The 13,191-nt window shown below is 40.2% G+C and overlaps 1 protein-coding gene across 1 annotated transcript in view; it reads left to right on the top strand.

Moving 5' to 3' along the window:
- Positions 1-422: 422 nt before the first annotated feature.
- Abcb5 (ATP binding cassette subfamily B member 5) overlaps positions 423-13,191 on the top strand; it is a 93,736-nt gene continuing 80,967 nt past the window's right edge. Inside the window, exons 1-3 of the mRNA XM_059279801.1 lie at positions 423-517; positions 6,109-6,166; positions 11,870-12,020. Coding sequence (XP_059135784.1) covers positions 504-517; positions 6,109-6,166; positions 11,870-12,020 — 223 coding nt within the window. The 5' untranslated portion in view covers positions 423-503. The remainder of the gene's footprint in view (positions 518-6,108; positions 6,167-11,869; positions 12,021-13,191) is intronic.

Below are 13,191 nucleotides of genomic sequence, written 5' to 3'. Positions count from 1 at the left end.
AATAAGTAAGACATACACTATAGCAAGGTAATAGATTTGTAAGGTAGGTCAAATGTTGTTCACCATAATACAAATATGAACCAACAGCAAACACAGAAGGACATCCTAGGGAGCAGTAATGAAGCAGTATAATCAGTGCCTCACATGGACTGTTACTAATACCTATTCTGTTGATGTGCTGCTAATGTACTAGAGAAATTTATTTATTCAGCTATTTTAAAAAGTATTCTGAAACTAAACAACAGAAACTAGGTGTGCAGTCATCGAAGATTGTTTCCAAAGAGTACTCATTTCACTCAGGGGATTCTCTTTGCTCATGTTGTTTCCAAGAGCAATATCATGTGAAGAACACCATGTGCTTTGCATGGAAATTCATCACTGATTATATCAGACATTACAGCTGTCTGACCAGAATACAAGGTTGGCTAAGCACAATCACTAAAGAGAAGTTATTTGTTGAAGAGAAAGCCACACATGAGTTTTGTGTAAATGGACAACGGATCATGCTCTTACCAAGGTGAGATTTAATATGACTTCTTGTTATGAATGTGTGGGTTTTATTATAATAATAATTACTTTTATAACACGTAAATGATATTTACCAACTATTTTATGATTTTTGTTTCATCACTTTTCTTATGTATATATTAAATTAGAGATACTATAAAGTCCCGATGGCAAGTGTCAGTATCTATTTTACTCACTATTGTGAATGACTGCATTTGTCTCACACCTCTTTCTTGGTGCTGCATCCCTTTCTAACTCATTAGGACACAATAATTCATTAAGATTCCCACTATCTGAAAGCATATTAGCAGTGCCATATGCTTTAGTACCATTTAATTAATTAGTAATTCCACTCTACAGGTTACACCCATATCTTTAGTATCATCTCAGTACAGGATGACATGCTATATGCCCTAACAAATGAGATTGATCATGAGCATATTTCATCAGTAGTGAAATAATAATTTATGGACACAGTGGTGACCTTAGGACAAAGTATCACCCAGTGGAAGAATATGTTGTGCTTAACGCAGGTCTAATGATGAATAGGTTTTCAAAATACTCTAATTTTTATTACTATAAATCTACCTATGGTGGAATATCTAACTTGGTAGTTGGTGAAACAGAAAACTACTTTCTTAGACTGCTGGATATCAAAAAAATCCACATTTTATAGAGAACCTAAACATCAGGTAGCTTCAAGGATTCCCCACCTAAAATCAAATCAGTGGCAGAATAGAAATGAAATCCAATATTTGCACAACAGTACATTTTCCATTTTTACTTTCCTTGTTTTATTCCAATTCTAAATTTTTCATTAACTCCAACTCTCAGCTAAGAATGAGGTGAAGGATTCACAAATTCAGTGACAAAATATAAACAAGATCAACGGCCTAAGCAGAAGCTTCATACAGAAGGGAAGGCCAGGCAGTGTGAATTTTGGCAGCTTGCTTGGGCAGACTGTTAAAGATGCAGAATGCCATTGTATGCCAATCAAGTGAAATTTTTCATCTACTCATACTATTAATAAAATTATTATTATTTTATTTCAGAAGAATCAAATTATAAATAATATGGCACATTCTGAAAGAGCTGAAGGGATGCAAGAAAGTAATCAGAGATATGGGTAAGCTTCCATTAAAGTCTACATTTTTTTCTGAAATTTCAAACATACATTATTCCTTTCACAACTGTCACAAAAAAAACTATTCTTTTTCAAAATTCACACTGTTTGCATTTTGCTGTACTTTAATACAAGTGTTATCACCACTAATATATTACAACTGCTTCCACACTGGTTTCAGGATAGGGAATTATGACAGGAATTGTTAGGTTAGGACTTCAGATAGCAAGCACCTCTTTTGAATTCCTTGTGGCAGAAGATACAGTAAAGATGGCTGCATAATTTCCTTTCAGCAATGATGGACCCTTGATTCCATGTGGTACATTCATTTTCACTAAATAGATGTTTTTGTGCCTATGTACAGTATACTGTTTTCTATACCCAGAATGCATTTCTGTAGAAATACAAAATAGAAAGAATTTTAAGTCCTATTTTCACTTTCACCATAACTACAGGTTATATTTGGATACATGTTCTATATAACTGGAGAGCAATTCCCTAGCTCATGTGGTTTGTTAACACAAAATACCCAGAAAAGAATCTCCCACCATTTTAGCAATTTCAGCACTCAGTCACCACCTACCCTACTCAGCCTACTCTATCACAATGAGTGTAACTTTCATTTCACATAAAAATGAGACCAGGCAATATTTGTCTTCTGTGCTTTTTTACTTGGTATAGTACCCTCTAGATTCATACATGTTTTCATATGTGATATAAACCCTTTAAATACTGAGAGGGATGGGACATGTCTGTACTCCTAATACTAGGAAGGCTGAGGTAGGAGGGTCTGAAGGCCAACCTGGGCTACAGAGTAAACCTCTATCTCAAAAGAGAGAGACAGAAAGACAGAGGGAGAGACAGAGACAGAGATGACTTAGTGTGTACTGCTCTTTCAGAGGACCCAAGTTGGATTTCCAACATCTACACAGCGTAGTTCACAACTGCCTGTAACCCCAGTTCCAGGGGATCCAACACCCACTTCACACCTCCATGAGAAACTGGACACACATGTACATTCAAACACACACACTTAAAAACTAAAAGTTTAACTTTAAAAAAAATAAAGAATAAGGAATGATGGTTTAGCAGTTAAGAGCACTTACTACTCTTGCGAAGAACCCAGGTTTGGTTTCCAGTATGCACCTGATGATTTATAACCACTCATAACTCCAGTACCAGGGAATCTTATTTTTTTTCTGACCTCTATGGACCCATGCACCACACATGATACACATACAGGCAAGACATGCATACACATTAAATGAATCTTTAAAATATAAATAAATAAACATAAAATAAGAAGGCTAGCTATTATTGTACTGTGTATCTATGCCACATATTTGTTATCTATCCACTGGTGGCATTTTGGTTTTTACTAGTATCAATACTCATGCACTAAACATGGATGTGCAGACAACTCTTTGACATATTGATTATAATTCCTTTCAAGACATACTTGTAGTGGGATCACTTGGTTATTCTATTTTTAATGGGGTGTTTTATATTTATTATTTTCAATTCAATTATGTGTATGAGTGTATGTCTGCATGTGTGCAGGTGTCCTGTGGAGGTGACAGAGGTCAGATCCCTTGTAGCTGGAGTCACACGTGGCTGTAAGCCACCCAATGTGGGTGCTGGAAACAGGACTCTGATCCTCTGGAAGAATGGTTCATGCTTCCAACCACCGATCAATCCCTTCAGCCCAGCTATTATTTGTAGTTTTGTTATTGTTTTGTTTTGATTTTTGAGACAGGGTCTCTCTATGTAGTCGTGGGCTGTCCTGAAACTCACTATGTAGACAGGTTGACCTGGAATTCAGAGAGATCTGTCTGCTTCTGCCTCCCGAATGCTGGCATTAAAGACATAAGCCACCATGCCTGGCCTTACTTGCAGTTTTTTAAAGACATCCCCATACTATTTTTCACAATGGCTGAATTAATGGCTATTATTTAAAACATAAAAAATAAGTATTGGGAGCACTTTGAAAGCCAAAGGAGTTGCATCCCACACACATATGCCTTTAATCTTTTGTTCTGTGTTATTTTCCCATCTTGCTGAGCTGCTTTCTTGTAAACTGAATGTTCCTTAATTTCTACAACATAGATGATGACAAGAGGGGGTGATGAGGAGACAAATTTGTTTTAGATTTCATTTGAGCACTTCAGCATCACCTGTGGACCAAATAAATCTTACCTTCTGCTCACATTTCATCAGCATCATGACTCTGTAGATGAAAATTCAAGCTTTGGATTCACAGCCAAGGTCAATCCCTAGCTATGTAAACTAGGATTGTTTATTTTGTTGTTCAATTCACTCATCTTTAAAATGGTCACAGCACCACTGACCTTGTGGGATTCTCCATACACAGCCGTAGACCACAGAAGCGAGTAGGCCAGTGGGAACACCCTCGGAAAAACTAGAGAGGTGGCAATTTTGCTGGTTACCAGGCGTAACTGCAACTTCACAGCTGACTTCACTTAGAGGAGACAACACTGAAGAGGATCCAAGAAAACAGCCCGTGGCAAGGATTAAAGGTCAGGTTGGGTGATTTTGAAAAGCGGGATTCCTGGAATAAGGGGGTTGGCTCTGGCCTCAAAATCTGGGCAAGATTCTGACGAGGTAGGCATGGCTCAGTTGACATAGGAACAGAAATGTGGGTGCTTTGGGCCAAACAAAATTAATTACTGAATCACTGACTTACCTCGGCTTGCAGCCAAGCAGAGAGCACACGGGGCCTGTGAGAGGCGACCCCGAAGGTGCCCAACCTCGGCACCTGCACATCGGCAGCCGCTGAGCGGGAGCCAGCCTGGGGCTCCTATCACGTCTGGTGCAGAGGAAACTGTCGTAAACTGACGTAAACCCTGCGAAGGTCAGGGGGAAGGAAATGGTCTTCCTCAAATGAAATTTCATCAAGTGACAGAAGCTGAAGTCAGCCGTGAGGAAAGGGCTTCACCGTTTCAAAGCACTGGGGTTTTGTTTATTTGTTTCTTTCGTCTATGCCTCCTCCCGGACACTGGCCTGTACACAAATTAACCATTAACCTGCGGCAGGAGAAGGGGCACAGAAATTCATCACAGTGACAAAAAATTGCACTGCTTGTCATCCATGAAGGCTGACAGAACAGTACGTTTCAAAGCTGGAGAGGAGACGTGGAAGGGCACCTTTGCGACCACTTACCATGTTCCCTTCTTTAAATGTGTTACGTGTTTCAGAATTGTGCGTGTTTGATAGGAAGTCAATGTCCAAAAGTCACGTGTTGCAGTCGGGTGCCCTCCAAATGTGAGCTAAGATACTTTCAAAGGGAGGACGAAATTCAGAGTATCCCACGCAATGCACCCAACACAATTCAGTTCTTATGAAGATCCTAACGACTCTGCGACATTGTATTAGAGAAGGCTCAATTTTTTTTTTTTTTTTCTGATTCGCCACTTTACGCTTAGGATGCTACTGTCTTAAAGGAAACAAGGACAAGTAGTGTGAAGCAGCAGCCTCCTCGTGTGCTGTTTTTAGGAACATTCTGGAAACTACACAGCCTTCTTCAAAAATTTAAAAACAGGGCTAGAGCAGTGGCTCAGTGGGTAAAACTGCGTGCTGGGCAAAACTGGTGCTGTGGCACGCGCGCGCGCGCGCGCGCGCGCGCGCGCGCACACACACACACACACACACACACTAAATAAATAAATAAATAAATGGAAATCTTTTAATTAAAAGCATGATTGGTGTATGATTTAGCAACTCTGTTTCTGGGCACACACCCAAAGGTTTGAAAGCAGGGCGTATGCTCATAGTCATGGAAGCATTGTTAGCAAAGGCCAAAGCATGGAAGAAATCCTAGTGTGTGCTGACTGATTCGAAAAGGTAACGGGACAGGGACAGAGAGAATAGCAATCTGCCTTAAAATGGGGGACGGGGAATTCTGATAGGCTGCAACACGGAGGAAACTCAAAGCTATCCGGCTAGTAAGTAATTCCAAAATGAGCCTTGGAGACTTTATGCCAATCACAAAAGGGGAAGCATTGTATGGGTTCACTTGGATAAGACATTTAGGGTTGTCAGGTTCGTAGAGACAAGAAGCAGAATGGTGGCTGAGGGAATAGAACAAGGAAGGTGTTCAAGAGGCACGAGGAATCAGTATTGCAGAATACTGGAGTTCGGTGGATGGTGTGAAGGGTGCGTTCAGTGCCCCATTGTCACTTAAAATGGTTACAATGATGGCATACGCTGTGTATATTTTAACACAATTTAAACATTTTCACTCCAGATGTATTCGTTTCTATACAGAGAACCACTGCCCATATCCAGTGACTTTTCTTTAAAAAAATTGCACTCCCTGTCATTAAATCCGCTTTTGAAATTTAACAATATGCATAAATTTGCTGCCAAAGGTATATTTTGCACTTCGGCAAAATGTTAATTGAAGAATTTTACAAATTATGTTCATACTATACTTTCTCCATCTCATATTTATTTTTTAGACCTCCGCAAGAACAACTGCCGAAAGCAGGAAATCGAGCTGTTGGACCTATTGAGATAGTAAGCAAAACCAGGACGCAAGTGTGTGTGTTAGAAATTGTGGGAATTAGCCGGGCAGTGGTGGCGCACGCCTTTAATCCCAGCACTCGGGAGGCAGAGCCAGGCAGATCTCTGTGAGTTCGAGGCCAGCCTGGACTACCAAGTGAGTTCCAGTAAAGGCGCAAAGCTACACAGAGAAACCCTGTCTCGAAAAACAAAAACAAAAACAAAAAAGAAAGAAATTGTGGGAATTAGCCAGGCAGTGGTTGTGCACACCTTTAATCACAGCACTCCAGGAGGCAGAGGCAGGCGGATCTCTGTGAGTTTGAGATCTATAGAGCGAGTTCCAGGACAGGCTCCAAAGCTACACAGAGAAACCCTGTCTCAAAAAAACAAAAAAAAAGAAAGAAAGAAATTGTAGGAATTGACAATAGCACATAGGATGCTTACATTTGGTAATTTACAGCCTCTGTGTGGAAAAAAAATGGGGAAATAGAAAGGGATTCATTATAGTGACTCACAGTCAGTGTTCTATGCTGTGAAGAGACACCATGACCAAGGCAACTCTTATAAAAGAAAGCATTTAACTGTGGGCTTGCTCACAGTTTCAGAGGGTTAGTTCACTATCTTCATGGCAGGGAACATGGCAGCAGGGAGCATGGCAGCAGGCAGGAATGGTGTTGGAGGGGTATTCGAGAGCTACATCCTGATCCACAGGCAGAGAGAAGAGACACGGGGCCTGGTGTGGGCTTTTGAAACCTTAAAGTCCACCCCTAGTGACACACTTCCTCCAACAAGGCCTCTAATCCTTCTAACCCTTTCAAACAGATCCACTCCCTGGTGACTAAGCATTCAAATATATGAGTCTATGGGGGTCATTCTTACTCAAACCACCACAATGATCATCCAAACTGACAAAAAAAAAAAAATCATCTCAAAGCTCCACCGTAAGAAATAAGAAAAACATGCAGTATCTGCACAGCTTTCTAGCAGCATAAAGTTCTGGGCAGAATGCTACCAGAGATTGCTCAACAACATGGGCAGTTATGCATGATGACATTTGCTATGTTTACATTGGGAAAAGTTCCGATATACATGCATTAATATATATTGCTAGTATACAAATCCTTTTTTCAAATAGCCTCTTTTTACATTTTTTTATTCTTTGACAATATCATATATGCATACAATGAATTTTTATTAAATCAGGCCCCAATTCCCTTTCCCATTTTTCCCATATCCCATCCCACCACTGTTCCTTTCCACCCTCATGTGCCCTTTTATAACAATCCACTGAGTCCACTTGGTGCTCTAAGTATGCATGTGGATGTAAGGCTATCTATTGGAGTATGGATAACTGCTTAGGGGCATCATCCCTGAAGAAAACTAACCCTCCCATTCCCAGAAGCCATCAATTAACAATAGCTCCTGTTAGGGGTGGCACTTCATGGACCTCTCCTGAGTCCATGCTGGGATGGTGTCTGGTCTGAACCTGTGCAGGTTTTTGTGCACGCTGTCCCAAACTCTGTGAGTTCATGGTGCCTTAGCCTTGTCATGTCTGTAAAATACTGTCCTCTGGATGTTTAATACTATATCCTTTTAGAATGTTTCTACTTCCTCTTCCACAATAATCCCGAGCCTTGGAAGGAGGAAGTGTAATATAGGTGTCCTACTTGGAGCTAAGCATTCCTCAGTCTCTTATTCTCATCATATTGGCCAGTGGTGGGTTACTATATTAATTACCATCTACTTTAAAAAGAAGTTTCTCTGATGAGAGTTGAGAAATGCACTAATCTATGGGAATAAATATAGAACTTGGGGGCCATATCCATTTATCAGAATTACACTATTAGGTTCTGCCCTAGAGTCTGCAACCTACCAAGCCATTGGATTTTGCCCAGTTGACAATATTAGGCATGAGTTACATCTTGTAGAGCAGGCCTTAAATCCAATCAGAAAGTGGCTGGTTATGTCCATGTTTGTGCCATTAATGCACCGTAAGACGTATCTTGCCAAGCCAGTTGTTATTGAAGCTCACAACATTTACAGTTGGGTGAGACTGTGGATTACTTTCCCCCCCCCCCAGTAGCTGGAATTACACCTTCTAGCACTCTGAAAGCTAGTCAGACATGATGAAGCTTTCAATAGAGCAAAAAGCATTAAGTGGGGTAGGTGGATGAGAGGGCAGGGTAGAAGAGAAAATATTGAGAAGGGATAACGTAACACTAAAGGCTTTTGAAAACACCATATGGAAACTTAACTATTGTAGAAGCTTGTGTGTGTGTGTGTTTGTACATATATGTGTGTGTGTGTGTGTGTATAATGTGTGTATACATATGTGTGTGTATATATAATGTGTGTTTATTAAAAAAAAGAGTTTAAATTGAGTTACCCTACAATATGGGGACAATGCCTCCCCAGGGTGGCATAGGCTATCAAATAAAAAGCCCAGTGCCTGGAATTTGGTGCCTCTTTTCATATTATTGGTCATTGGAGTCCCATAAACCTCCCCCAAGCATTACAGGACATTGGCATTGCTCTCGGTTTCCCTCCAGAACTTGATACTAAAATCCTATTGCTAAATTCCACATACTTGAGTTATAGGATGTGCAAAAGCAAAGCTGGTACAAAGAGCTTTTATATATTTGGAGTTATGTTCAAAGAACACTGTAGTGGTAGTTTGAATAGGTATGGCCCCCACAGACTCGTGTTTGAATGCTTGGCCCATTAGGAGGTGAGGCCTTGTTAGAGTAGGTGTGGCCTTGTTAGAGGAAGTGTGTCACTTTGGATGTGGGCTTTGAGGTCTCATATATGCTCAAGCCACAACCAGTGTGACAGTCTCCTGCTGCTTGTGGATCAATATGTTGAACTCTCAGCTCCTTCTCCAGCACCATGTCTGCCTGTATACCACCCATGCTTCCTGCCATGATGATAATGAACTAAACCTCTGAAATGTTAAGCCAATCCCCATTAAATGTCTTCCTTTATAAGAGTTGCCATGGTCATCATGTTTCTTCACAGTGTTGTGCCCAGGTCACAAGACCCCCAAGCAAGACCACCACAGAGCCAATATCCAATGCAAGCACACAAAGGTTTTTTAATAACAAAACAAGCAAGGCTGGGGCTTGGTCCTCATGTCCAACTTCCGACACAGTGGGTAGAGGAGGACGGCCAAGCACTCACTTTAAGGGGTTTATATAGGAAAGGTTTACATGCAGCTTGGGATTGGATGAGGGGGCTAGGGTTGAGAGAGTTCTTTGAAGTTATTGGCTGAACTATAGGCATATGGTGATATTTTATTTGTACTGAAATGTGATTTTAATTGTATGTTAATAAATAAAGTTGCCTGGGGGTCAGAGCTATTAGAGCCATAGCAAAAGCTGGGCGTTGGTGGTGCACGCCTTTAATCCCAGCACTTGTTAGACAGAGCTAGGTAGATCTCTGTGTGTTCAAGGATACAGCCAGCATTGGAGACACACGCCTTTAATCTCAATACCAACCATAGAAGACCTGGAGGTCTGTACAGACAGGCAGTGACGAGGCAGTCATGTGGTTGGGTTTACAACCAATGAGAAGGCAAAACAGAAAGTCTATATAAAGACAAACAGACAGGAAGTAGGTCTCTTTCGGAGAGGTCTCTTGGCTGAAGAGGCTAGCTGCAGCAGGCGGGTAAGGCTCTTAGCTCTGATCTCTTGGCTTTCTTCTTTGCATTGGTTCTGTGTTTCTTATTTAATAAGACAGTTGGTTACATCTACATAAGCATGAGGTTACTGATAGCTAACAGGATTCAGGGTATCTACAGAGACACAAATTTTTACTCCATGTCCTGCTTTTGTTGAACCCAGGATATATACATTCAGAGTTATTGTTCCAGTCCTTCTGAGTTCAACTTCTGGTTAGTTGAGCCCATTACTTCCCATATCTTGTTTTGCCAAGTCCAGGATACATAGATTTATTGTCCCAGCCTTATAAGTTCAACTTCTGGTCACTTCTAAAACTGCTGGTCAGCAAATACCTTTGGAGGAAGGGAGGAGGGAGCATCTCTCGAAATGGCTACTGATTTTTCCCTTTCAACAGCAATAGAATCTGACATGCATATCTTCCTAGAGATCTACCCCTGAACACTAATCTCTTCACTTAGTTGTCAGTAACAGCCACTGTTATAGCTTGGTTTCTGTCGATGTGATAAATGTCATGACCAAAAACAACTTGGAGAGGAAAGAGTTTATTTCAATCTACATGTATAGTCCATCATCAAGGGAAGCCAGGGCAGGAGCTCAAGGCAAAAGCTTGAAATAGAAACCAGGGAGGTTCATTCTCAGACTCATGTTCATATAACTTATTAATAACCCAGGCCCACCTGCCTAGGGATGGTAGTACCCACAGTTGACTGGACCCTCCAGCATTAATTAACAATCAAGCAAATACCCCCACAGGCATGCCTGCAGGACATGCCATTGGAGGCAGTTCTTCAGTTGAGATTTTCTCTTCCCAGGTGTTTCAAGTTGACAACCAAAATTATCTGTCACAGCAAAACACACATGAAACAACTTCTGACTATTTCAAAAGTTAAAAACCTATGAATATCAAAATGTGCATAAGTTATCAACAAGACAACACCCCCCCAAACACATGCACATGTGGACAACATTAATAGATTTAGTAGTGTATGGTGTGGGTATGGGGAGGTGTGTTTATGCATGTGAGCATGCATGTGTGGGTGTGTATGTATGTGTGTAACAATAATAATTATAGAAGAAAGTATGAATTCAAGAGGGACTTGGGGTGATATGAGACAACTTGGAGAGGGGAGAGAAAGGGGAGAGAGTTACATAAATGAAAAATATCCATATATGAAATTCTCAAAATTTTTAATCTAAAAAATAAAATAGCACACTATACTGGTAAAAGACATGGGAGCAGTCACCTATTTATCATATGTAGTGCTGAAAAAAATGCTATGGCAGTTACTTCATAATTACTGCTGAGCTATTGCAATGAGTGAACAAAAAATAGTTTGCATACACACAACCTGTACTGATCCTGCCTAGTGCTATTCAAATCTAATGCAGTTCAGCATACTTTACATTCAAATGCTCCTCTCTGGGCATAAGTGGTTTGGTTTTAGATTGGTATTGTGGGGACTTGTTACAAGATAGAGCATTCAATGTTTGCCTTTCAGGTCTCTGTCTTACTACAAACATCCCTGTAAATCATTATTGTCCCTTGTTTACAAGAGAGGCATTGTTTGGGGGCAAATTTAATGTAAGGAACTTTAAAAATATCAAAAATATAATTCATCACATTTTTACCAGCAGGATGTTTACAGTTAGTGACGGCAATGCAACAATGTTGATGAATGAAAATTTGTTGATTGTCTTTTCATCAAGCCCTTTATATTAATTTTATATTAATTCATTCCAAATAGAAGCTTCAGAATCATGCCTACATGGGATCTGACGTATGTTTTCATATAGTTTGTGTTGTTTGGGCTGATTTGTTTTTCAGCCCTTCCTTAAACCTTGCTGTGAATCTTTAAGAGCTAAGACTGGGTGCTTGTTTGTTTCCTTTTTACTGTATAGATAAAGGCATACCCATGGTTTTATGATTGATTTAATCTCATAATCAGTTCATTAGATAACATTTGCTTTGTGGAAAGAGCTACAGGTTGGCAGTTTTGCTTGAGTTTTACAACAGCAACATTTCCATGCTTTGTTTTCTCAGTTCCGCTTTGCTGACAATCTGGACATTGCCCTCATGACCCTGGGAATACTAGCATCCATAGTAAATGGAGCCACTGTTCCCTTAATGTCTCTGGTTTTAGGAGAAATTAGTGACCATTTTATTAATGGATGCCTACTCCCAACTAACAGAAGTAAGTTCAAGATCTTTCTGTATTATGGGGGACTCATACATTAAATACAGTAATCAGACATTGATCTTATAGATCATTATAAAACAATATTTGTATAATATGTACTCAAGTCTATGTTACTTGATACTAAATGACTGAAGTCTGTATTATAGCTCTTCAGAAAAATCAGCAATAAGATGTGTGTCTGCGAAGATACATAAGGGTTGTGGAAAGAGAGAGAAAAAGGAAAAGGAAGAGAGAGGGGAGAGAGGGCAAGAGTAAGTGGGGGCAGAAAAGGACAAAGGGGAAAAAAGAAAGAGGAGAGGGGACAAGAGATGAAGGAGAAAGGGGGAGGGGAGAAGGAAAGAAGTGGTTTACAGGAACTATGGACACACACACACTTACAGACACGTGTGAATACACACACACACACACAAAGACACACACACACAAATACACACAATGTGTGTGCAAAAATGATGGGAACCCTGCAGGGGTTCAGGCAGGAAATGAACCTTCGAAGAGATGAGAATGAAAATTCAGTTCAGATTGATTTCGTCAACCTGAATCAGACTTCAAGGAGTTAATTCCAGGCTGTTCATTATCAGCATATTTAAAACACAGTACAATTTGGGGAAAAGTTCCAAGTAGCAAAAAGTCCCATTCCAGGTTTCCAGGAAACAATCATTCCAATTCCAGATGCACAATAAAACTTAAGGTGTGACTAATTAGACACTCCTTTACAAAGTATATGTGACCATGAGGGTAGGCTTTGTAGCTAATAATAAAGGTCTAAAAAGGGACAGTCTGTAATAGACATTCTGGAGGATTTGAATGAAGTCTACCTCTATAGCAAAAAGTGGATGAGGTCTGCTGCCTCAGACAGCAAAAATGTCATTAACCACATCCACTCCCAGCTCTCTGGGCAGAAAAATAGGTATTTTATCTCCTCCATTGAGGAGAGGCCCCTGTGTGTTTAATATTCCTGGTTTTCCTAGTGACCTGTGGACACAAACACCTTTGTGTCCCCACACAAAAACATTTGCATTTTAGTGATATAAGCTAAATTACTTCTGTTGTGACTATTGATCCATCAATTCACTGAGTAGATATTTACTGATTGTCAACTCTCAGTGATAAACCCAGCAGCATAAGGCAGTCTTCTTAGGATTCATTTTGTTTGCTGTATTCT

This window comes from Peromyscus eremicus, chromosome 14, assembly GCF_949786415.1.
Source record: "Peromyscus eremicus chromosome 14, PerEre_H2_v1, whole genome shotgun sequence".
NCBI classification, from domain to species: Eukaryota; Metazoa; Chordata; class Mammalia; order Rodentia; family Cricetidae; genus Peromyscus; species Peromyscus eremicus.
The sequence above is the reverse complement of the archived record's forward strand: the minus strand, read 5'-3'. Positions and strand labels throughout refer to the sequence as shown.